The 23,560-nt window shown below is 43.0% G+C and overlaps 1 protein-coding gene across 4 annotated transcripts in view; it reads right to left on the bottom strand.

Moving 5' to 3' along the window:
* The window catches only part of LOC120029711 (pleckstrin homology domain-containing family A member 1-like), a 35,320-nt gene extending 12,477 nt beyond the window's left edge, over positions 1-22,843 (bottom strand). For 3 of the 4 annotated variants that reach the window (XM_038974981.1, XM_038974978.1, XM_038974980.1), the window contains exons 1-5: positions 22,731-22,839; positions 8,174-8,346; positions 6,600-6,656; positions 5,821-5,866; positions 2,261-2,358 (exon numbers count right to left, since the gene is read on the bottom strand). In XM_038974981.1, coding sequence (XP_038830909.1) covers positions 2,261-2,358; positions 5,821-5,866; positions 6,600-6,656; positions 8,174-8,314 — 342 coding nt within the window. In that variant the 5' untranslated portion in view covers positions 8,315-8,346; positions 22,731-22,839. Of the gene's footprint in view, positions 1-2,260; positions 2,359-5,820; positions 5,867-6,599; positions 6,657-8,173; positions 8,347-22,730 lie in introns of all 4 variants that reach the window. The other variant, XM_038974979.1, reaches the window with a different exon arrangement.
* Between the last annotated feature and the right edge of the window lie 717 nt (positions 22,844-23,560).

Raw genomic sequence — 23,560 nt, 5'->3', positions numbered from 1 at the left:
TGAGTAACAGTGCGACTGTGTATGGGAACTTGTTGAGTAACAATGCGACTGTGTATGGGAACTTGTTGAGTAACAATGCGACTGTATGGGAGCTTGTTGAGTAACAGTGAGACTGTGTATGGGAGCTTGTTGAGTAACAGTGAGACTGTGTATGGGAGCTTGTTGAGTAACAGTGAGACTGTGTATGGGAGCTTGTTGAGTAACAATGTGACTGTGTGTGGGAGCTTGTTGAGTAACAGTGAGACTGTGTATGGGAGCTTGTTGAGTAACAGTGAGACTGTGTATGGGAGCTTGTTGAGTAACAGTGAGACTGTGTATGGGAGCTTGTTGAGTAACAGTGAGACTGTGTATGGGAGCTTGTTGAGTAACAGTGAGACTGTGTGTGGGAGCTTGTTGAGTAACAATGAGACTGTGTGTGGGAGCTTGTTGAGTAACAGTGAGACTGTGTGTGGGAGCTTGTTGAGTAACAGTGAGACTGTGTATGGGAGCTTGTTGAGTAACAGTGAGACTGTGTATGGGAGCTTGTTGAGTAACAGTGAGACTGTGTGTGGGAGCCTGTTGAGTAACAGTGAGACTGTGTGTGGGAGCCTGTTGAGTAACAGTGCAGCTGTGTATGGGAGCCTGTTGAGTAACAGTGCGGCTGTGTATGGGAGCTTGTTGAGTAACAGTGTGACTGTGTATGGGAGCTTGTTGAGTAACAGTGCGACTGTGTATGGGAGCTTGTTGAGTAACAGTGCAGCTGTGTATGGGAGCTTGTTGAGTAACAGTGCAGCTGTGTATGGGAGCTTGTTGAGTAACAGTGCGGCTGTGTATGGGAGCTTGTTGAGTAACAGTGCGGCTGTGTATGGGAGCTTGTTAAGTAACAGTGCGGCTGTGTATGGGAGCTTGTTGAGTAACAGTGCGACTGTGTATGGGAACTTGTTGAGTAACAGTGCGACTGTGTATGGGAACTTGTTGAGTAACAATGCGACTGTGTATGGGAACTTGTTGAGTAACAATGCGACTGTATGGGAGCTTGTTGAGTAACAGTGAGACTGTGTATGGGAGCTTGTTGAGTAACAGTGAGACTGTGTATGGGAGCTTGTTGAGTAACAGTGAGACTGTGTATGGGAGCTTGTTGAGTAACAATGTGACTGTGTGTGGGAGCTTGTTGAGTAACAGTGAGACTGTGTATGGGAGCTTGTTGAGTAACAGTGAGACTGTGTATGGGAGCTTGTTGAGTAACAGTGAGACTGTGTATGGGAGCTTGTTGAGTAACAGTGAGACTGTGTATGGGAGCTTGTTGAGTAACAGTGAGACTGTGTATGGGAGCTTGTTGAGTAACAATGTGACTGTGTGTGGGAGCTTGTTGAGTAACAGTGAGACTGTGTATGGGAGCTTGTTGAGTAACCGTGCGGCTGTGTATGGGAGCTTGTTGAGTAACAGTGCGACTGTGTATGGGAGCTTGTTGAGTAACAGTGAGACTGTTTTGTAGTCTGTCAGCAGCAGGATATAACTCAATGATGAGCACAACACTGTATTGAAGTCATTATAAAAGTTAATTATTACGTTACTATGCTCAACGCCCAGTCCCTTCCTCATACATGGATGTGGTTTATGAGTAATTGGAGTGAGACATCCTCTCCACTGAATCTTTGTCAAAGCTGATCCATAGGCACACAGCTCTGTTCTGTCCCTGCACCGCCTTTTCAAAGGGAGAGCGTTATTTTCTCAAATCTGTAGAGACAGTCCGTGACTCACAACACTCGCCTTCCCCTTTGTCCTGCCTGCTCTGGTCTGTGTGTGCGCGTGTACGTGTACGTGCCTGCCTGTGTGTGTGTATGTGTGCATGCGTGTACTCCAGGGCTAGTCAGAGGGGAGGGAGAGGAGCAGAGTAAGCCACTTTCGCTGCCCTGGCCCTCAGTGACGCACTCAGGGAAATGATCCCCCCCGTCCAGAGGGGTTTGGATGCCCTCTAGGAGACAGACATGGGCTCCTGGTCCCAGCAGACCGTAACACTGTGTGCAATGACTGTTTCATAAGGTATTTCTCTCCCGTGTTGACTTGACAGTAGACACATGCGTGGTATGCCCTGTCTTGTCATCCTCCTCCATCACGCCCTTCTTGTCCTGTAAAACTTCCACTCACGCTAGCTGAAATGGGATAACAGATCCTTCCCAGAGGGGTTGAGATGGGAGCAGTCTTGTACTACAGGAGGTGGTGCCTGTAGGGGGCTGTGACAAAGTGCTACTTATGACAGGTAGCAGGGCGGGGCACTCACTGTGATCTTGGTGGCGTTGTTGAGCACGTTGACCCACTCTACCAGATCCTGCTGATCGTTGGCCTGGAGGTAGAACTTCCTCATACCAGCATTGACGACTTGAGAGAGAGAAAGAGACAGATTTCCGGTCAGTTTTCAAACAGAGAACAGTAGCAGTTCTGCCAGTCAGGCCCATATGCGTCGCTGTAATATATTCCTGCTAACTAGTCTGACACTCAGAATATCATGCTGTTAACAGTCGACTGGATCCCAAGTTCGGAATCCAGAGAGAACTTTTATTGCATCCCAAATAGCAATCTATTAGTCCACGGGCCAGAGGTAAAATGTGTCCACTTTGGGGTGGCAAAGGTTTGATGGTATTAAAATATGATAGCCACTCCAAAATAGTCACTTTTTTTTTAGTTTCATACTTTTCTATATCTTGTTTATGGGAGTCTACGCAATAGAATGTTAGCCGGCTGATAAAGGAATGATGAGACAAGTTGGAATGTAAACATTCGCATTGAAAATTACCGTTTCAAACAACAATGGAACATTGTATTGGGTGGATCTTGTCTTAAAAACCATGGATTTTGGTAAATATTTGCCATCAGATCTAATGATCTATCATTGAAACAATAATGTTACAAAACATAATTGGGGTTGTTTTAGGGGAAATTTGTCATACTGAGAAATAATACAAGTGATCCAAATCTGGAACTTCCTGGGATAACTCAACAAATGACAGAGGACACCTTTAGAATGCTGGCCATTGCTATACAACAGACTATTACAGATGGCAATTAATAAAACCAATATTCTGAACACAAAGATATGCAAACACAAATGATCTCTAAAAAGGAACATTGGTGATTACGATGTCTTCTGTCCCTGGCCATCGTGATTTTAAAGTGATGCTCTCTGACCGTACAAGTTATTTAATGAAATATGTTACCTAATCATTCTGTAGCCATTAGTTCAGTGGCTGGTTAACAAATGTAATAGAAATGATGCAATTGGTGATAAAAAAAATCCAGCCTTTTATCAATTGGACCATTGCTGATGCCCTCAACAACCCTCAAGAGCCACTAATCAATACCTATTCAGTGGCCCTATACTACAATACACTACTGCATAAACAGTGTAACTAGATACCATCTATAAAATGCAGCGATTATGAAGTGATACACTTCTTGACTATTTCCACATTTTACTGTGTTACAAGTTGAGTTTTGGGTTATTGTCCCGCTGAAAGGTGAATTCGTCTCCCAGTGTCTGTTGAAAAGCAGACTGAACCAGGTTTTCCTCTAGGATTTTGCCTGTGCTTAACTCTATTCAGTTTCTTTTCATCCTAACAAACTCCCTACTCCTTGTCGATGACGAGCATATCCTTAACGTAGGTCGTCATTGTAACTAAGAATTTGTTCTTAACTGACTTGCCTAGTTAAATAAATGTTAAATAAAATAAAATGTAAAAAAACATGGTGCAGTATGTTAGACTCAGTCAGGGCTGAGGAAGGTTAACTTCATTAGGGTAGGGGGCACTATTTTCACCTCCGGATGAAAAGCGTGCCCCAAAGTCAACTGCCTGCTACTCAGGCCCAGAAGCTAGGATATGCATATAATTGGTAGATTTGGTTAGAAAACACTCTAAAGTTTCTACAACTGTTAAAATAATGTCTGTGAGTATAACAGAACTGACATGGCAGGTGAAAACCTGAGGAAAATCCTTCCAGGAAGTGCCATTACTTTGAAATGGCTGTTTTCCAATGAAAGCCTATCCACCATTTAAAGGGATAGGACCCAGATTCCATTCCCTATGGCTTCCACTAGTTGTGAACAGTCTTTAGACATTGTTTAGACAGGCTTTTATTCTGAAAAATGAGGGAGAATGACAACATTGAGTGAGTGGACCCTGGGATGTCCTCAGAGCTGGTTACTGCGCACGACCGAGAGCACGCCTTTCTTGTTTTCCTTTTATAATGACGAAGCTTTTGTCCGGTTGAAATATTATCGATTATTTAGGCTAAAAACAACCCGAGGATTGATTATAAACATCATTTGACATGTCTCTACAAACTTTACAGATACTACTTAGAATTTTTGTCTGCCTCTTGTGACCGCATTTGAGCCATTGGATTACTGAACAAAATGCGTCAACAAAATGGAGGTTATTGGATATAAAGAGGGACTTTATCGAACAAAACAAACATTTATTGTGTAACATGGAGTCTTGTGAGTGCAACCATACGAAGATCAAAGGTAAGTGATTAATTGTATTGCTATTTCTGACTTTCGTGACTAATCTACTTGGCTGGTAACTGTACGTAATGTTTTGTGTGCTGAGTGCTGTCCTCAGATAATCACATGGTTTGCTTTCGCCATAAAGCCTTTTTGAAATCTGATACGGCGGCTGGATTAACAAGATGTATAACACATATATTTTCAAGAATGTTAAATATTTGAATTGAGTATTTTTGAATTTCGCGCTCTGCAATTTCACTGGATGTTGGCCAGGTGGGACGCTACCGTCCCACACCCCCTAGAGAGGTTAACCTCGACAGTCAGGTAGCTAGTCGTAAAACTGTAGTCACAACACAAAACTGTGTAGTGGCAGAATAGATTGATGGGACTATTGGGGGAGGAATCCAAAAGTGGATCTGGATCATGCAAATAACTAGGCTAATAATATCCCAGAGATTTAGAGGGGGGGTTCCGATTGGGACGCCAGCATCCTGTCATGCAGGAAAGCGCGAGACCCCGACACCCCCCTCATCCAATGACATGCTTGGGTCGAGCCAGCGCTTTGCAGTCACTGGCGGGTCATCCTACTGCTTCCTTCTATTGAGTGTGGGGGAGCTATACTCTTGAGTGGGGCCGCTGAGGGACAAAGGGCCTGTTGAACAACAGCACGTCATATAGGAAACTGTCCCATCCAAACCTCCGCAACGTAGGGTGGGAGGAAAAGAGGGAAAAGGAGGCTGTGGAAGGAGGGGACAGGTGAACAGTGCATTTACTGGCTACCATCTATGAGCTGCACGGGGCCTCACATCATCCACCTTAGTGAACTAACTCATTCTAGTCCAATTAGTATAAAGGGGCCCTGAGAGAATGACACTGAAGACAAAGTATTGTGTGTGTGTGTGTGTGTGTGTGTGTGTGTGTGTGTGTGTGTGTGTGTGTGTGTGTGTGTGTGTGTGTGTGTGTGTGTGTGTGTATGTAAAGCACATGTTACGAGGCCCTGGTTTCTCATTTGAATCCCCTGGGGAGGAGTTGACAAAGCCCCCTACAGTGTGTTTGTCCGGTCTACTCTGATGAACAATAGTTGAAGGTTAGGGGCCTCCTTGCTACAAGCCTACTACCAACCCCCGAGCGCTCCCTCCCCAGTGCCCCCTGCTTCCTCCTTCAGAGCCCCCTCAGACAGCACAATGCCACCGACCAGCGCCAACCTGAGAGACAATACTTACCTCTGCGCTAGCCAAAACATACAGTACTCATACACATATAAAAACCACCGTCGAGTGTCGCAAACATTTGGTTCACGGATCCACTGTGTCAAATCCAGAGGTTGTAGGACTTACCGAAGCAGAACTCCGCCTTCGGTCGCAGCTTGGTGGCATCACTCACCTAGGAGAGAGAGTGATAGAAAGAGAGGAAGAGAATGAGTGAACGTGGGGCAGATGTTAATCTTTCCCATGTAGGCACTTAGCAACGGCACCTGATCGCTGCTATTCATTTTCGGGATAGAAAAACCCTTTCAGTAGAACCTTAAAAATGACTAAATAGAAAGTATGTAGACTAGATCATTTACCTATATATTGTTTTGGAATATAAATCTTTAAGAACTAGAAAACCCCATAAATAAAAGCTAGACTGTCAAGGAGAATTAAAAAATAAATAAGAATTTAGGAGCATTTTTGTGGTGGCTGGATTACTAATAGGACACGCAGGGCACATCCCCAGGGACCACGATTGGCGTCCCCAATGGTTTTATATTATAATGTTTGAGCATAAGAACACAGAATTAGCCATGGAAAAATGCATAGAATTGCAGGAAATTTTTGTTCTCACAAAGAAAAAAAGAAAAAAATCTCAGCTCCATGGAAATGTACAGAATAATAAGAAATGTGCCAAAAAAACTGCACATTTCTCTCTCTGCCGCCAAATATGGACCTATTTAAACCACGCCAATGGGCTGACCACGCTGACCATGGCTATTACGACCCCCACCACTCCCCACGACGGTTGCCACCACCAAATAAATAAAAACCTAAGGGAAACACTGGATGTTCACACCTAAGACTGTGGTTTGCCATGTCTGTGTCTGTCAGATGAGATATAATTGGACAACTTGACTGACCTTTGAGATGTAAGAGAGTTTGAGGGAGCCAACATGTTCAGCTCCTTTGGGCAGGTTCTAAACATGAGACAGAGACAGCGAGAGAGAGAGGAGAGAGAAATTGTGAGATCGCAAACCTGAAAACAACATAATATAAAGTGCTTAAATAGGACAGTGGTAGACCAGGAAATCAAAGGGACAGCTAGAGAAGGTTCGGAGGAGAATAGAACCGGAGTGAACTTGAGAACAGAACTTAAGAGTCGGAAAACTGTCTGAGAATCAAAGAAATTCAACAGTGATAAAGCATGAAACTTTTAGCAGGTCTTGGAGAAGGAGATGGAAACTAAACTGAATTAAATAATTCAGAGCCCAGGGCAGCATCAATAAATTACATCTTTTTTGGGGGCATGACCAAATCGGTCTTTGTACAAGTATTCCTCACTGAGCTCCCACTCCCAGCCAAACAAGATGACATGCATTTAAAATGGCCTGCATTCTCAGGAGAGTTCTTTTTCTGTTTACACCGAAGTTTGATTGATTGGTTAGCATCTACATCAGGTTTACAAGATGAATCCTTTCTCTTGTCATTTTATGCCGTGTAAAGGAATGTCCAAATCAGTAACACTGCTGTTATACTATAGGAGCCTCCATACTCAACTGGCAGACCACTGACCGAATCCGGACCCAGAACGGGGTCAATACGGACCAGAACGGTCAGGCTTCGACCCCGGTATCACAAGCACACAAGACATGGAAGAACGCATATAATTACAGGAAGTTAGCTTTAAAACAGCAACATTTTCTTCCGCCAACAAGAGGGTTTAGGGGGGGGGGGGGGGTCGCATTGGTTGCGGTGTGGGGGTTTGTTACTACGCCGATAAATTACATTATCCACCCGGACCTTTGCCACCTAGGAAATTTGGGTGACCGGACCTTCTCAAATAGTACGCGAGTACCCCTGTTAAAGAGCACTATTATACTGTTCCAACTGTAAAGCAGCTATACTTTATATATCGACGGGAGCGTAAAATCCCACAAGTTCAGAGATGAAAAAGCTCAAGTCATGAGCCTTACTTCACACGTCACGAGAGTAGAGATCTGGGGGAGGGACAGGTAGACGGACGAATGGACCGACGGATGGCTGGGCAGACGTACGGGTTGCGGTGTGGGGGGGTTTGTTATCCCAGATGTAACATCATCTCCCCAGCGGACGACACACACATTTCTTCTTGATGGGGCCCAGAGAGGTCTGGCCAGACCAGACAGATCAATCCAGTCCAACACGTTATGAGATTAGCTCAGTCCAAACACAAGCAGCTATTCAATCCATCCTACTGCTATTGTCCTACTACAGTGCACACAGTAAGTACACGAGTCAGCTTCAGCTGCTGCCCATTCAAGTAATGACATCAGCCTAAATGCATGCGTTAAGCAAACAGACAGACAATGACGACTGTTGAGGGTAGTGAGAGCGTCACAGCCCAACTCATGATCTCCTCTGTGAAATGTATGTAGTCCAGAACTACACGTCCCAGGGTATGTTCTGTGTACGTGCGTCTGCTCCTGTGTGCGTGTGTACTCCTCTGCTGTCCTACCTGTGGGTTGTCCATGTACCATACCAGGCTACCCTCCTTGGTGTCCAGGATGAAGTAGCGTCGGAGGAACTTGCCGCTGTTCTCATTCTCCTCGATGTCCAGGAAGCCACAGATCCTGTTCTGCCGATCCACGTAAGGCATCTCCCCGCCTCAGCCTGCTCATTCCACTGCTGCTAAGGAGGAGATGATGAGGAGGCGAGAGAGAGAAAGAGGAAGAGGAGTGTGCGTGTGGTGATAGAGAGAAAGAGAGAGGAAGTGGAAGAGCGATAGGAGAGAGACAAGAGGGAGAGAGAGCGAGCAGGAGTCAAAAAAAAAAAATCGGTCTTTCAGCTAAGCAGCCAAAGAAGCGATAAGTTAGTCTAGTCTACAGCTGTAGTCAACGGTACACAGCTACTACACCATTCCTACTCTTTATGGGACAGTCACATTCAACACTCCCCTCCCTCCCCCTCGCTCTACCACACCAATAGCAGAGAGGCACGGCTTATCCCTGATATGAATACAAGCGGGCAGATTTCACAAGGGGCTTAGGGAGGGTTTATAATGCCATAAGTCAACATTTCAACGCTGGCTACAGAGAGAGGTGGAAGGCTTATGCTGCTTACGCACTCCCACTCACCTGTAGCCCCTTGAATCCCAGACTGCCCCTTTAAAATGTCATGACAGCCAAACACTGATGAGTTCAACACAAGTCCAACTCTCTTTATAATCTCTCTGAAAACAAAGTGTTTCTTTCCATAAATGATACGCGAAGCACAGGAAAAAGAGGTCATCTAAATGTTAATGTGGTAACGTTCAGTGACCTTTTCTACTTTCCCCAATAGGTTAGTCGAACTAACTACAGCACAACTTCCCCCTGCATAGTCCCTGTCCTTGTAGGCACAACTTCCCTCTGCATAGTCCCTGTCCTTGTAGGCACAACTTCCCCCTGCATAGTCCCTGTCCTTGTAGGCACAACTTCCCCCTGCATAGTCCCTGTCCTTGTAGGCACAACTTCCCTCTGCATAGTCCCTGTCCTTGTAGGCACAACTTCCCCCTGCATAGTCCCTGTCCTTGTAGGCACAACTTCCCCCTGCATAGTCCCTGTCCTTGTAGGCACAACTTCTCCCTGCATAGTCCCTGTCCTTGTAGGCACAACTTCTCCCTGCATAGTCCCTGTCCTTGTAGGCACAACTTCCCCCTGCATAGTCCCTGTCCTTGTAGGCACAACTTCCCCCTGCATAGTCCCTGTCCTTGTAGGCACAACTTCCCCCTGCATAGTCCCTGTCCTTGTAGGCACAACTTCTCCCTGCATAGTCCCTGTCCTTGTAGGCACAACTTCTCCCTGCATAGTCCCTGTCCTTGTAGGCACAACTTCCCCCTGCATAGTCCCTGTCCTTGTAGGCACAACTTCCCCCTGCATAGTCCCTGTCCTTGTCGCACCGTGCAAAGCTTCAAAAAGTGCATCTGCTGATGCTCTCGACGGTTATAAAATGACACTGCAAATACCAGAGGCTGTTGGGTCGTGTTCATTAGGCACCAAACGGAAGACAGACCAAACAGGGATGGACTACCTGGAACTGTCCAATAAGACACGCTCTTTTAGTTGCAAAATGTTTGAACATTTAATGTGCCCACGAACACGACCATGGTGAGCGTGCTGTATTGAGGCCATACAGGCAGGGTAGAGTATATGCTGTCCCTGTGTAGCTTAAAGTGACGCTCGAGAGATTTTCTATCATTTCAGCCAGGAGTTTTGAAAGAAGTGCTCACGAGCCAAAACAGGTCCCCACAAATTGTGCACAGTTGTGTACTGTATCATCCATTTAGTATGTTATGTTACATCCTGCAAAAAAAATATATACAGTATATTAAAAACAAAAATGCAATTCAGATTTGTACAATATGTTACGAATTTGTAAGTGCTTAAGATCCCGGACTGCATCTTCAACTATCCAAAGCCTTCTGACATCAAAGGCCCAGGCCTGAGGCCCCAGCTCCTGTATGTGGTGTTGAGGTAATGGTGCTGAAAGCTAGGCCCGGCCATGCACCCATGCACACAGACCAACGGTCCAAATTTCCTGCCGCCCCGGGTCTGTCCAGGGGGAGGAAGTGTGAGCGTGGCTGAGGCATGGGACTATTTACAAACAGGCCGCCCCGCTCCAGTGCGAGGCTCAGCTGGCTGGATGGCATGCCCCCAGACCATGGGATCTCTCCAAGGCCAGTTTCCCATGTCGCCCTCCTCCGTCAATCACGGGCATCGGGGAACGTTGAAGTTGAGCCTGAAGTGTTGGGGGGAGCGTTTGGTGTTCAGAGGGGCTGCTAGGTAGTGACGTGACCTCTGGCCCAGTGGGAATAACTAACACACAGCGTTAAGGCTGTGGCTCAGGGGTTCAGGCTGATGCACAGGAAGAGCACTGCTGGGTGAGTAAACACACTGGGATTAACACACTTAGCCTGGCCAGGTGCCCTGGAGATCACACACACACACACACCGCAGGGTGGTATTTCAGGGCGCGTTCTCAGAGCATACGCAGAACAGCTGGCAGGCATACTCACAGTAATTTTCAACCTCTCCTTGCCCCAGTCTGTAATCCCCACATGTTTTAAGATGACCACAATCATCCCTGTTCCCAAGAACTCTAAGGCTTCATGCCACAATGACTACCACCCTCTAGTACTCACATATGTAATCATGAAGTGCTTTGAGAGGCTGGTTATGACACACATCAATTCCATAATCCTAGACACCCTAGACCCACTCCAATTTGCATAACACCCCAACAGATCCATAGACGACGCAATCTCAATTGCACCCCACACTGCCCTCACCCAACTAGATAGGTATTCCTCTTATGTGAGACAGCTGTTCATTGACTACAGCTCAGCATTAAACACCATTGTCATGACCAAGCTTAGGACCCTGGGACTGAACACCTCCCTCTGCAACTGCATCCTGAACTTCCTGACAGGCCGACCCCAGGGTACGCAACATCACCTCCGACACATCGACCCTCAACACTGAGGCCCCACAGGGGTGTGTTCTTAGTCCCCTCCTGTACTCCTTGTTCACCCACGACTGTGTGGCCACGCACGCCTCCAACTCCATCATCACGTTTGCTGACGACACAACGGTGGTAGGCATCCTCGGTGTCCAAATCACTAAGGACTTAAATGGACCACACACGCACGCAGTCGTGAAGAAGGCGTGACAGTGCCTCTTCCCCATCAGGAGGTTGAAAAGGTTTGGCATGGGCCCTTAAATCCTCAAAAGGTTGTACAGTTGCACCACTGAGACCATCTTGAATGGTTGCACCACTGCTTGGTATGGCAACAGCACCGCCCTCGATCGCATGGCGCTACAGTGGATGGTGAGGTACAGCCTAGTACATCACTGGAGCTGAGCTCCCTGCCATCCAGGACCTCTATATTAGGTGGTGTGAAAGGAAGGCGAGGAAAATCCTGGAAAGATTCCAGCCACCCAAGCCATACCGGTGCATCAAGTCTGACACCAACAGGATCCTGAACAGCTTCTATCCCGAAAGCCATAAGACTGATAAATAGCAAACAAAATGGATACACAGACAATCGGGAGTTGACTCACGCACACTGACACGCCCACACCCATAATGTGCTCACATACACATAACATGCACACACATTTATACTGACTCGCCACACACTTACATACGATCATCATATACACTGCTGCTACTCTGTTTATCATATATCCTTATGCCTAGTCACCTTACCCCTATACCTCTATCACTCCAGTATCCCTGCACATTGTAAATATGGTACGGAAACTGACCTTCTCGTGCTCTTCTTATTTTCATACCTTGAGTGTTTTTGTTCTACCTTTTGTTATTTTTAGTACTACATTGATATCCGTTACTGCATTGTTGCGTTTAAAGCTTGCAATAAAGCCATTTCACTGTACTTGTGCCCGTGACATTAAAACTTAAAAACACACACACAGGTCTGTACAGCAGCGGTGTCCTGCAAACAGGACACTGCTGCTATGCTATAACGAAGGAAATGAGGAACAGAGTCTGCAGTGACGGTACAAACAATGCACGGCTCAGTGCATGCGTGTGTGTGACTGTGTGTGTGTGTGTGTGTGTGCATTGTGGTGAGGAAGCAGAGGCACGCCCAGTAAGATGTAAGAGGAGAGCTCAGTCAGTCATTCTCAGCCTCCAGACATTCCCGTGAGGTTAGGGTGTCGAGAAGACAGGTCGCCTGAGGCGTTGTGGACAGATATTTGAAACCATGAAAACATTCCTGGGGCCTGTCACTCCAAAGTGTCCACCACTACGTCACAACGGGATTCGAGCTGTTAGCGTCCAGTGCTATACGAACAATGTGATGCGCTAATGCTTCTAATTACGGAAGACCAGTACAGACAAAATTATGTTCTTTTCATCCCCGCTATGTAAACAAGGCTGATTTCCGCGACAAATGTTCACTTGTGACACGCTGATGCTCCTTGACTGGCTCTCTGGCTATGGGCCTGAATGCTACAGCACATATCCATTAAAACCTCGGGTGTTCATGGATCATTCACTGCCTTCCCTGGGCCATACGCTCAGGCTGCTTTCTGAAAACGCCACCCAATTCTGTAGATGGTGCTCTACTTTTGACCAGGGGCTCTGGTCAAAAAGTAGAGCACTTTAGAGAATAGAGTGCCATTACGAATGTGCCCTCTGCCTGGACGGGTCCCGCACTAAGTTACTAGACTGGGTGCTCTTTTCATATCTAACTTGTGTTCTGTAGGCCTAGTGTAACAACTTGGATGTGCTTTCAGTCATTCAGCCTAATTACAGTGTGTTTGGAATGCAACAAAAATATCTGTCTAATGGGGTCACACAAGGAAGCTAAACAGTGTTTGCATACCAACCAGAGATAATGAGAGAGGGGGAGGAGAGAGGGAGAAAGAGGGGGGTGGAGAGAGAAAGAGCGAGCAAGAGAAAGATAGATACACCAATGTTGTTGTACACCAGCTTCCAAAGAAGGCGAAACTGTCAAATGAAAACCAACACTGTATGCTACCTGTGTTAGCTGTGGAAAGACATTCCTGGAAACGAACTGTCAAAATATGAGACAATTGAAGACTTCAATTAACTATCTAAACTGAAGACCATAATAAGTGGACAAGCTGAAATCAGGTGTCAGTGCTGCGCTGGAACTAAATCAAGACCACCTTGCCACCTGGCTGCAGACCTCCTATGTCCAGAGCGACACAGAGCAGAGCAGGGGCCCTCCTGGGGCCAAAGTACCAGGACCTCAGAATAGCTCCCTCCCTCTCCATCTGCTTCTCTCCTCCCTCTGACTTTATCCCTTATTTACTCTCTCTCTTTGCAGTTTTCCCTTCTCTTCTCGCCCTCTCTCTCTCTGTATGTGTACAGCTGTGACTTAGTCCTAGCCTCCCAGATCTCATGGTTGCCTGAACACACACACACCCTCCAGGGAATTGGGTTTTTGGTATTATTTTTAGGACCAGAAAACAGAGAGTGAAAAAGCGAGTAAAAGAAAAGAGAACCTGAATGTGGCCGAGCTGACGTTCAACCTTTTTATATAGTCGACCACACATGCAAGCTGCCACACACACACACACGTCTTTGACTCATGTCCTTGTTTCCACTGCGAGTGCACAAGGCCCTGAACTCAACCGCTCTGTAACCAATACCTATCAACACACGCCCTCCTACATTATGTTATATGCTTACTTTTGCGTATCACTGATAGGGGACAGTATATGGGACATATAGAACAGCGCAATGAAAAGGTGTGGTTTGGGGTTTTCGGTTATTCAAACAGTCATGGTGTGTTTTTTGGGCAAACAAACGAGCAATGTACAGGTATGAAGTACGAAGAAATTGACTTTGCCTGAAATACACTTCATTCCCGTCAGTGTTCAATTGATTGGTGTAATAACATGGTTAGGCCTATTATAGCTAATATTATTATATTAAACATGTGGAGTTTTTTTTCTAGACAATTGGCCTTTATTGGTTTTGGCCACATCAACCACGTGCTCACACCACTGATTCACACTCCCAATGTGTTATTTCCTTTTTTAAAGATTTTATTTATGATAACGGATTTTTTAAATAATACAAAATATACACATCCAAATGATAACAATACAGATGCATACAAACACGCACAACATCAGCCCTGCCCGGACCCTGTATGCACAACATCAGCCCTGCCCGGACCCTGTATGCACAACATCAGCCCTGCCCGGACCCTGTATGCACAACATCAGCCCTGCCCGGACCCACCTGCTCACACCCCCATCTCCAGCGCCCGTATCACTCTCCACCACATGGCCTCAAACGGCACCATCAGTTTCTCTCCGTCGCCCACGCACTTTCAGCATTTAGATAATAAAGAATTTGACCTTTCCATTGTGTCAACGCTGGAGGATTGGTTGATTTACAGTTAAAAGTCTAAATGATTTGAAGACGATTGACGAGAAAAGTATGGTCCAACCCGTCGGGTATCTCACTGCACCCAAAATATGCCATGTCTTGAAATATGCAGACAGACGGATTAAAAAGTACATTTACATTGTAATACTTCAATGTGTTATTTCCATTTCCTGTCACTTCACTGAATACAATCATCTGCTTAGCTGACTATACAGTATATGAAGACCTACTGCTACATTAGGAAAGGTTGAAATTCCTCTGGCGTAGGTGTTCTCAGCCAGTGTGCTATGTAGGCCTATATGAAAAGGACGCAAATGACATGGTTCCATTGCATTCAGCTCCAGACAATGGTAGATGTGTTCATATGTTTCAGAATGATATAGGCTGGCTACACACATAGGCACAGGTGCAAAGATCCTCCTCGTCGTGGTTGATTACACACATTGTACGAATGTGTGTTTGTTTTTCACTTTCTTCAGGCCGAGCAACTTTAAAATGTCTCCCATTTGTCTTCAGCATGATGAGATGGTCTTTCAAATGTATGACATCTATTTCCCTATAAAACCCCAAACCATAACAGTGGTGTGACTACTGTGTTACAGCATTGCCCACTTGTGCTGGCTGGTATTCAAACAGCTGTCTAGTGGTTGAAGGGCGCAGCCTCAACCTTGTTACAGTGGATTTGTGGGAGTATCGCCTCGCCTGAAGTATGCATCACTATTTCCATCAGACATAGCGGCACAGCACACTTGGCCTGTGTACCAAATGGCAACCTACTCCCTAAATGGGTGATTCTAAAGAAGTGCTGCAAATTGCAGTCCCAACTCCAAAAAAAGGTTTTTAAAAACAGTTAAGTCTCCAAACTTAGGACATTTATTCACATCATATTATGCTATAATTTAATCCAAGGCAATAAGAAACATTTTTTAATTAATGTAGTACAAATGTATTGTTTATACAGCTATTTTTATTTAGAGGTGGCTGTCCCAAACTCTGACTCCCAAACTTCATGTTTGAAAATAAAGAATTTACTGATTTTTGTATATTTTTAATTCAATAAAACATCTTGAGTTGTTCTAATATTACTATCAATGTGTCCCCTATATTAATTTAGCGGGACGCCACTGCTAAATCTTTGCCGCCACTCCAAAATATATGATTTAAAAAAAATAGGGATGGTAAAACATTTTCAGTGTAAACTTAAACGAATAAAACCAGATAAAGTATGTAGAAAAGATAATGGACCTATATACTTATAAAATCAGCTTTGAGAACTAACAACAACCATAAAGAGACAGGGATAATCTAACATTTAAAAAAATTGCATTGATTTTGTTATAATGTTTGAGTTACTCAGATCGCATAAGAACACGGCATTATCCCTGTGTAGAATTGCAGGAAAGCTTTAAAACTACAAATGTACTCTCAGCTCCATGACAGAATGTCTAGAAATGTTCTCAGTCCCATGCCAAAATGTGTACAATTGCAGGACATTAGCTTTTAAAAAACTCAATCTGAGGAGAGGAGAGGGCTGCAGCATTGGCCACGCCCACTACCTCGCCACCAACGCTAACTTTACCAACTATGCAAAAAAATATCCTAGGGGAAACACTGAGTATTATTACATTGAAAGATACTGATCTAACTTGTAATTTTTTACACTTTTTTCAACATCTTTCTCTAAAAAAAAGCTGTCCCACCTTTTGTGGTCACTACCGAAACACATACAGTTGAAGTCGGAAGTTTACATACGCCTTAGCCAAATACATTTAAACTCAGTTTAACAATTCCTGACATTTAATCCTAGTAAAAAATCCCTGTCTTAGGTCAGTTAGGATCACCACTTTATTTTAAGAATGCAAAATGTCAGAATAACAGTAGAGAGAATGATTTATTTCAGCTTTTATTTCTTTCATCACATTCCCAGTGGGTCAGAAGTTTACATACACTCAATTAGTATTTGGTAGCATTGCCTTTGAATTGTTTAACTTGGGTCAAACGTTTTGGGTAGCCTTCCACAAGCTTCCCACAATAAGTCGGGTGAATTTTGGCCCATTCCTCCTGACAGAGCTGGTGTAACTGAGTCAGGTTTGTAGGCCTCCTTGCTCGCACACGCTTTTCCAGTTCTGCCCACAAATTTTCTATGGGATTGAGGTCAGGGCTTTGTGATGGCCACTCCAATACCTTGACTTTGTTGCCCTTAAGCCATAACTTTGGAAGTATGCTTGGGGTCATTGTCCATTTAGAAGACCCATTTGCGACCAAGCTTTAACTTTCTGACTGATGTCTTGAGATGTTGCTTCAATATATCCACACAATTTTGCATCCTCATGATTCCATCTATTTTGTGAAGTGCACCAGTCCCTCCTGCAGCAAAGCACCCCCACAACATGATGCTGCCACCCCCATGCTTCATGGTTGGATGGTGTTCTTCGGCTTGCAAGCATCCCCCTTTTTCCTCCGAACATAACGATGGTTATTATGGCCAAACAGTTCTATTTCTGTTTCTTCAGACCAGAGGACATTCCTCCAAAAAGTACAAACTTTGTCCCCATGTGCACTTGCAAACCGTAGTTTGGCTTTTTTAATGGTAGTTTTGGAGCAGTGACTTCCTCCTTGCTGAGCGGCCTTTCAGGTTATGTCGATATAGGACTCGTTTTACTGTGGATATAGATATTTGTACCTGTTTTCTTCAGCATCTTCACAAGGTCCTTTGCTGTTGTTCTGAGATTGATTTGCACTTTTCGCACCAAAGTACGTTCATCTCTAGGAGACAGAATGCGTCTCCTTCCTGAGCGGTATGACGGCTGCGTGGTCCCATGGTATTTATACTTGCATACAATTGTTTGTACAGATGAACATGGTACCTTCAGGCATTTGGAAATTGCTCCCAATGATGAACCAGACTTTTGGAGGTCTACATTTGTTTTTCTGAGGTCTTGGCTGATTTCTTTAGATGTTCCAATGATGTCAAGCAAAGAGGCACTGAGTTTGAAAGTAGGCCTTGAAATACATCCACAGGTACACCTCCAATTGACTCAAATTATGTCAATTAGCCTATCAGAACTTGTAAAGTCATTACAACATTTTCTAGAATTTTTCAAGCTGTTTAAAAGGCACAGTCAACTTAGTGTATGTAAACTTCTGACCCACTGAAATTGTGATACAGTGAATTATAAGTGAAATAATCTTTCTGGAAACAGTTGTTGGAATAATTACTTGTGTCACGCACAAAGTAGATGTCCTAACCGACTTGCCAAAATTATAGTTTGTCAACAAGTAATTTGTGGAGTGGTTGAAAAACGAGTTTCAATGACTCCAACCTAAGTGTATGTAAACTTCTGACTTCAACTGTACATACAAATATTGTAGAATGAATGTGCCTTAAGCCACACCCCTACAAATATCTCCATGTGATGGGATTGCACACCTCTCCAGCATGGCCACATGGTGAGTAGTCTGTCTGCAAACATTTTGGAGAATATGAGTACGCAAGTTGGTATATCTTCATGAATTTTTCAAACTACCGTTTTGGGATTTAAATATATGTTTCCTAGGACATACATCTGTCCAAATTAAAGATAGCCAGCCATATGTTAGCTATGGGGGATTCTTTAAAGTCCCCCAAAAATAAAAAAAATTGTCCAAACCAGAACGGTCAAAATTGAAACAATAGACACCATAGAAATATATATAGGTCTCATCTTTGTATCTGTGCCATTATGGCGTCTGTGACATGAAGTTGCATGCGCCAAGCTCTACCAACTGAGCTACAGAGGACCACCATGTGGGTTGTGGACAAGTGCACACTATAGGAAAAAGTGTAGACCATTGAGATGCATAGCCATCAAGGGGGCTCAAACCCTCCAAGAGCCCAAATAATGGCCAAAACATAGACATCTATAATGTACTGTACAGTAATGCAGCAGTTCTCACCTGATCGGTCACAACCCACATTTTTGAATGGTTTTTGAGTGGGTAGCGGGTGTCTAAAAAATAAATGTTCATGAAAAAAAATACTCCAGTCTGAACTGAAATGACTAAAGCCAGGTAGAAAGTGTTTAGAGATTATAATTAATATACTTTTTTTATTTTAAAATAACTTCATCCCTGAACAATTTTTATTTAATCCCAGTATTTTCAATGTAGAGCTATTAACGCTATTTAGCAGATGTAGTTGATCTTGTGGTCTCAAACCAGTGAGCTTCTTAATATTCTTAAATCAAGAATATGGGCAAAATGTAATTATAAACAATGGAAAAGGTGGGAATGTTGTTCCCTTGTCATTATTGTCACATTTACTATCAATATAGCACTAAAAATTGTTTTACAGATTGCATTTTGGCCTATTATTTTCATGCGAATATTGGGTTGTGACAGAAAACCTGGTTCAATTTGGGTCCCGATACAAAACCAGTTGAGAACCACTGCTGTAATGTACTCTACTGTACTGTACCCTAATGTACAGTACTCAAGTTTACTCTACTTGAGTTTCTTACAATTGAAGACAGGGCCAATGTACTCTTGATCAAGGCCAATGGACAACAACAACTCGGTCTTTAACTTGTCATGGTCTCAACATACTGGGTCTGGATCTTGGTATCAATGTCCTGGTATAGATATTGGTCTTGGCTCCTGGATATTACCGTAGTCTTTGGTTTACAAACCATAGGCAACCCAATTTGAAGACAATACTTTCTTATCATTGGCTGATCACTCCCAACCCATAGGAATTCCCACCCAGTTGACTACTTTTAAACAGTGGAAGCCCTCAATGGCAATGTCTATACTAAAACAAGTTATATCCATCTACAGTCCTTCATTTCTCTGTGATTGACACTTGACACCGAAATGCCTGTTATTCTGCCAAAGATAGGTTGAAATTGAAACATCTAACCACATCATTAATTAGATGCATAATTCATTCAATCATTTAAGTTTCAGATTCATACAATCAACATTGAACATTTTTATAATATCTATAAATTAAATGTAAAGGTTTTGAAAATGAGGTTAAAAATAATGTCTTTACTATGTTGTCAATGTGGTATGCAAATAACATCTCTAAAATTAATTTGTAATATGAGCTTAATCAAAATGATCACCACGGTGCATGATTCTCCCTTTATTGCAACTTTTCCACTCTGTTTATGTAGTGACAAATTTAGTGGTGTTAAAGAATTCAGGTAAATACTTCAAATAAAGTGTGCCAGTAGTATATACAGTGCCTTGCAAAAGTATTCATCCCCCTTGCTATTTTTCCTATTTCGTTACATTACAACCTGTAATTTAAATTGATTTTTATTTGGATTTCATGTAATGGACATACACAAAATAGTCCAAATTGGTGAAATGAAAAAAAAATGATGCACATGTATTCACCCCCTTTGCTATGAAGCCCCTAAGTAAGATCTGATGTAACCATTTACCTTCCCTGAAGAAGCTGCCAAGCGCCACAGCGGGCATTGGAGTGTCTGTCCATAGGACCACTTTAAGCCATACACTCCACAGAGCTGAGCTTTACGTTAGAGCGGACAGAAAAAAGCCCTTGCTTAAAGAACAAAATAAGCAAACACGTTTGGTGTTCGCCAAAAGGCATGTGGGAGACTACCAAAACATATGGAAGAAGGTACTCAGATTAGACTAAAATGTAGCTTTTTGGCCATCAAGGAAAACGCTATGTCTGGTGCAATCCCAACATCACCTCGAGAACACCATCCTGTGGGGATGTTTTTCCCCATCGGCAGGGACTGGGAAACTGGTCAGAATTGAAGAAATGATGGATGGCGCTAATTACAGGGAAATTCTTGCGGGAAACCTGTTTCAGTCTTCCAGAGATTTGAGACTGGGACGGAGGTTCACCTTCCAGCAGGACAATGACCCTAAGCATACTGCTAAAGCAACACTCAAGTGGTTTAAGGGGAAACATTTACATGTCTTGTAATGGCCTAGTGAAAGTCCAGACCTCAATCCAATTGAGAATCTGTGGTATGACTTAAAGATTGCGTACACCAGCGGAACCCATCCAACTTGAAGGAGCTGGAGAAGTTTTGCCTTGAAGAATGGGCAAAAATCCCTGTGGCTAGATGTGCCAAGCTTATGGAGACATACCCCAAGAGACTTTCAGCTGTAATTGCTGCAAAAGGTGGTGCTACAAAGTATTCACTTTGGGGGGGTGAATAGTTATGCACGCTCATGTTCTGTTTTTCTGTCTTATTTCTTGTTTGTTTCACAATTAAAAATATTTTGCATCTTCAAAGTGGTAGGCATGTTGTGTAAATGAAATGATACAAACCCCCTCAAAAATCTATCTTAATTCCAGGTTGTAAAGCAACAAAATAGGAAAAATGCCAAGGGAATAATTTCGCAAGTCACTGTATTGTACAGGTGTTTCTACCTGAGATATGTTGGAAGGCATGTGCGCTGAAAGTTTGGGAAAAATGGGATACAAATTAGCTTTTTTTTTAACCACCAATTTGCACCACTTCTGTAGAATGACCCATATATAGATGTAGGATCTTAATTTGATTACCCTGTAGTGCTGAGCGATTAGTGCTTTTTGGAGGTCATTATGGTTTTGGCTCGATTATTTAAAAAATAATAGTTTTTTCCATTTCGGTTTCGATTATATTGGTTGAATGCTATAACACAGAATAAAACAATGAATAAAAGTCCCATGATGCTAGTGACTTCCCATTACTGCTTATCACTTATTAACCATATGTATTCACATTACTTTACAAAAATATTTCAGTTGTGAATATTACATTGGTTTTATTTGATGACTATTATTTCATTCATCTCATCTCTATAGAGCTGCTGTCTATGCTGTCTAACAAAATCCCTATTTTGTAGTTCTTCAAAGTAAATAAGGCATACTTTTATGACTGCTGAATATCAACTATTGAATCACTTGGATCATGTACTGTATTTTCAAGTAGAGTTACATCGAAGCTACACCTGCTCTCTATATCCCTCACGATTATGCATTCTTGGACAGTACAGTGAAGCATAGTACAGTAAAGAAAAGTACAGTAGAGTGCAGTACAGTATAATGTACTGAACTCTACTGTGATGTGCTGTATTGTGCCATACTGTGATGTCTAGACTTGTAAAATATAGACGTCTATGATTGGTTCAGATTTGGTCTTTTACTGAGCGACCCAAATATAGTCTTGTTTGGGGGCGGAGCTCATTAGAATAATAGCCAGTGTGTAGAATAATACCCATATATGCAAAGGCTGATATTGCATATTTCTACCTATTCAGGATGCATCACCTTGTAGAGAATGACGTTCATATCCATAATTAATAATTTATGTTATGTACAGAAAGGGGGACCTATGATTTAATTCCGTTACTGGGTGTAAATCCACGTCACTGACAGTGTAGTTCAATAACCAAAATAGATTTTCTCAAAGTCAAGGTGTCATGTCATAGCTGACACCGCATTCTTTCTGCAGACATCTTTGAATCTTAATTCTGAGCAGATAATTAACCGTTTTTGGAAAACGTGAGGGAGATTTGACCGTAATACTGTTCCCAAACGTTGCATCTGCACAGTTCTCCAAGTAAATGTGTTTTTGTGAAAATGTATGTGTAAATTGTTCCAACGTAGTCCTTGTGCATAGAGTTGTATGATTTGTTACACTTTGAAATCAATGGTTTTTGTTTGGCATACAGTTTAAAGTGAAACATCTGAGAGTCTCAGCGTAATTCCGTTCTCGTGGAATTGCCCATTGTAGATCAGGTTTAGCGGGTTGTTTTTGAATTTGATAGATTTATAGGCTACTGTTACGTAGCAGTTTGTATGAACAACAATAACAGACAGTGACACATTGAGGACAGTTCAGCATTCCACACAACCATAATACTTCCCCTGATATGACGAGAAACACATAGGCCTAAATATCATGTGCGACCGTAACATTGTATAAAGTAACTTTGATTCTAACAATGTACTGATACACAGTATCAAAAAGTGTAACATCGAATGAAGTCGGCTACTGTAAAATTGGCTATGTAGGCTATATTTACATTCAGGGTGCGTGCAATGTCCCTCGAGCTCTACGTGTTCATGCGAAGCTACGTTGTATCCTAACATCGAATGCTAACACATTAAAGAACCTTTCAGGAATACTTACATATTTATGTTCTTTCGGAATGCTATTGGCAGCTTGAGAGATCTTTTTGGATGAACCGAAAGGAGTTTCAGCACATCTCTCCACCACGTATATTTCATCTATGTGAAGCTAGCCACAATAAGAATAAGACACAATAGAGGAATTTGCGGTTTGCCTTCAAAATAAAATCCCCCCATTGAAAGTGATTCAAACGGATGCAAATAGTGGAATCATGCCATATTTGCAATAGATAATGCTAAACAAGGTCTGAATGTTGTTATATAAATGCAACAAAAGACAACTAATTTAACACAAAAAAATCGCACTGTGGATGTATTAGACTTTAGAATTGCATTGGGGCGTGCGTATATGCTTATATGCACTGTACAGCATAACCTATGGATGTTGCAACCATGGAATGGGTTATCAGCCTACTCGGTGACTCTCACAGAACACAACTATGTAGAGTTTACACAAATATTAGCATCTTAGCTCTTATTAGAGAGCTTATTAGGGAACTTTAACTGTGGGAAATCAGCTCACTACACAGCCTATTGTGTTTATTGAACATACGTATTGGACTGTACAGCCTAAACTAGAGATTGTGCACCCATGAAATGGGGTATCAGCCTACTCGGGGACACCCACAGAACACAACTATGAAGGGTTTTCACAAATATTTGCGTCGTAGCACATATTGCTGGACTTTGAAATCGGTGTGAAATGAGCAGCATTAAGTCACCAGTCAACCTACTATGTACTAAACATTCATATTACATATTTTGTTGAATTGTTGAATTTATATAAGATCATAATGTTTAACATTATCTAGCCTAAAAATGGCATGATTC

The sequence above is a fragment of the Salvelinus namaycush genome, chromosome 35 (genome assembly GCF_016432855.1).
Source record: "Salvelinus namaycush isolate Seneca chromosome 35, SaNama_1.0, whole genome shotgun sequence".
Lineage (NCBI taxonomy): Eukaryota > Metazoa > Chordata > Actinopteri > Salmoniformes > Salmonidae > Salvelinus > Salvelinus namaycush.
This window is presented reverse-complemented; position numbering and strand designations above follow the sequence as displayed.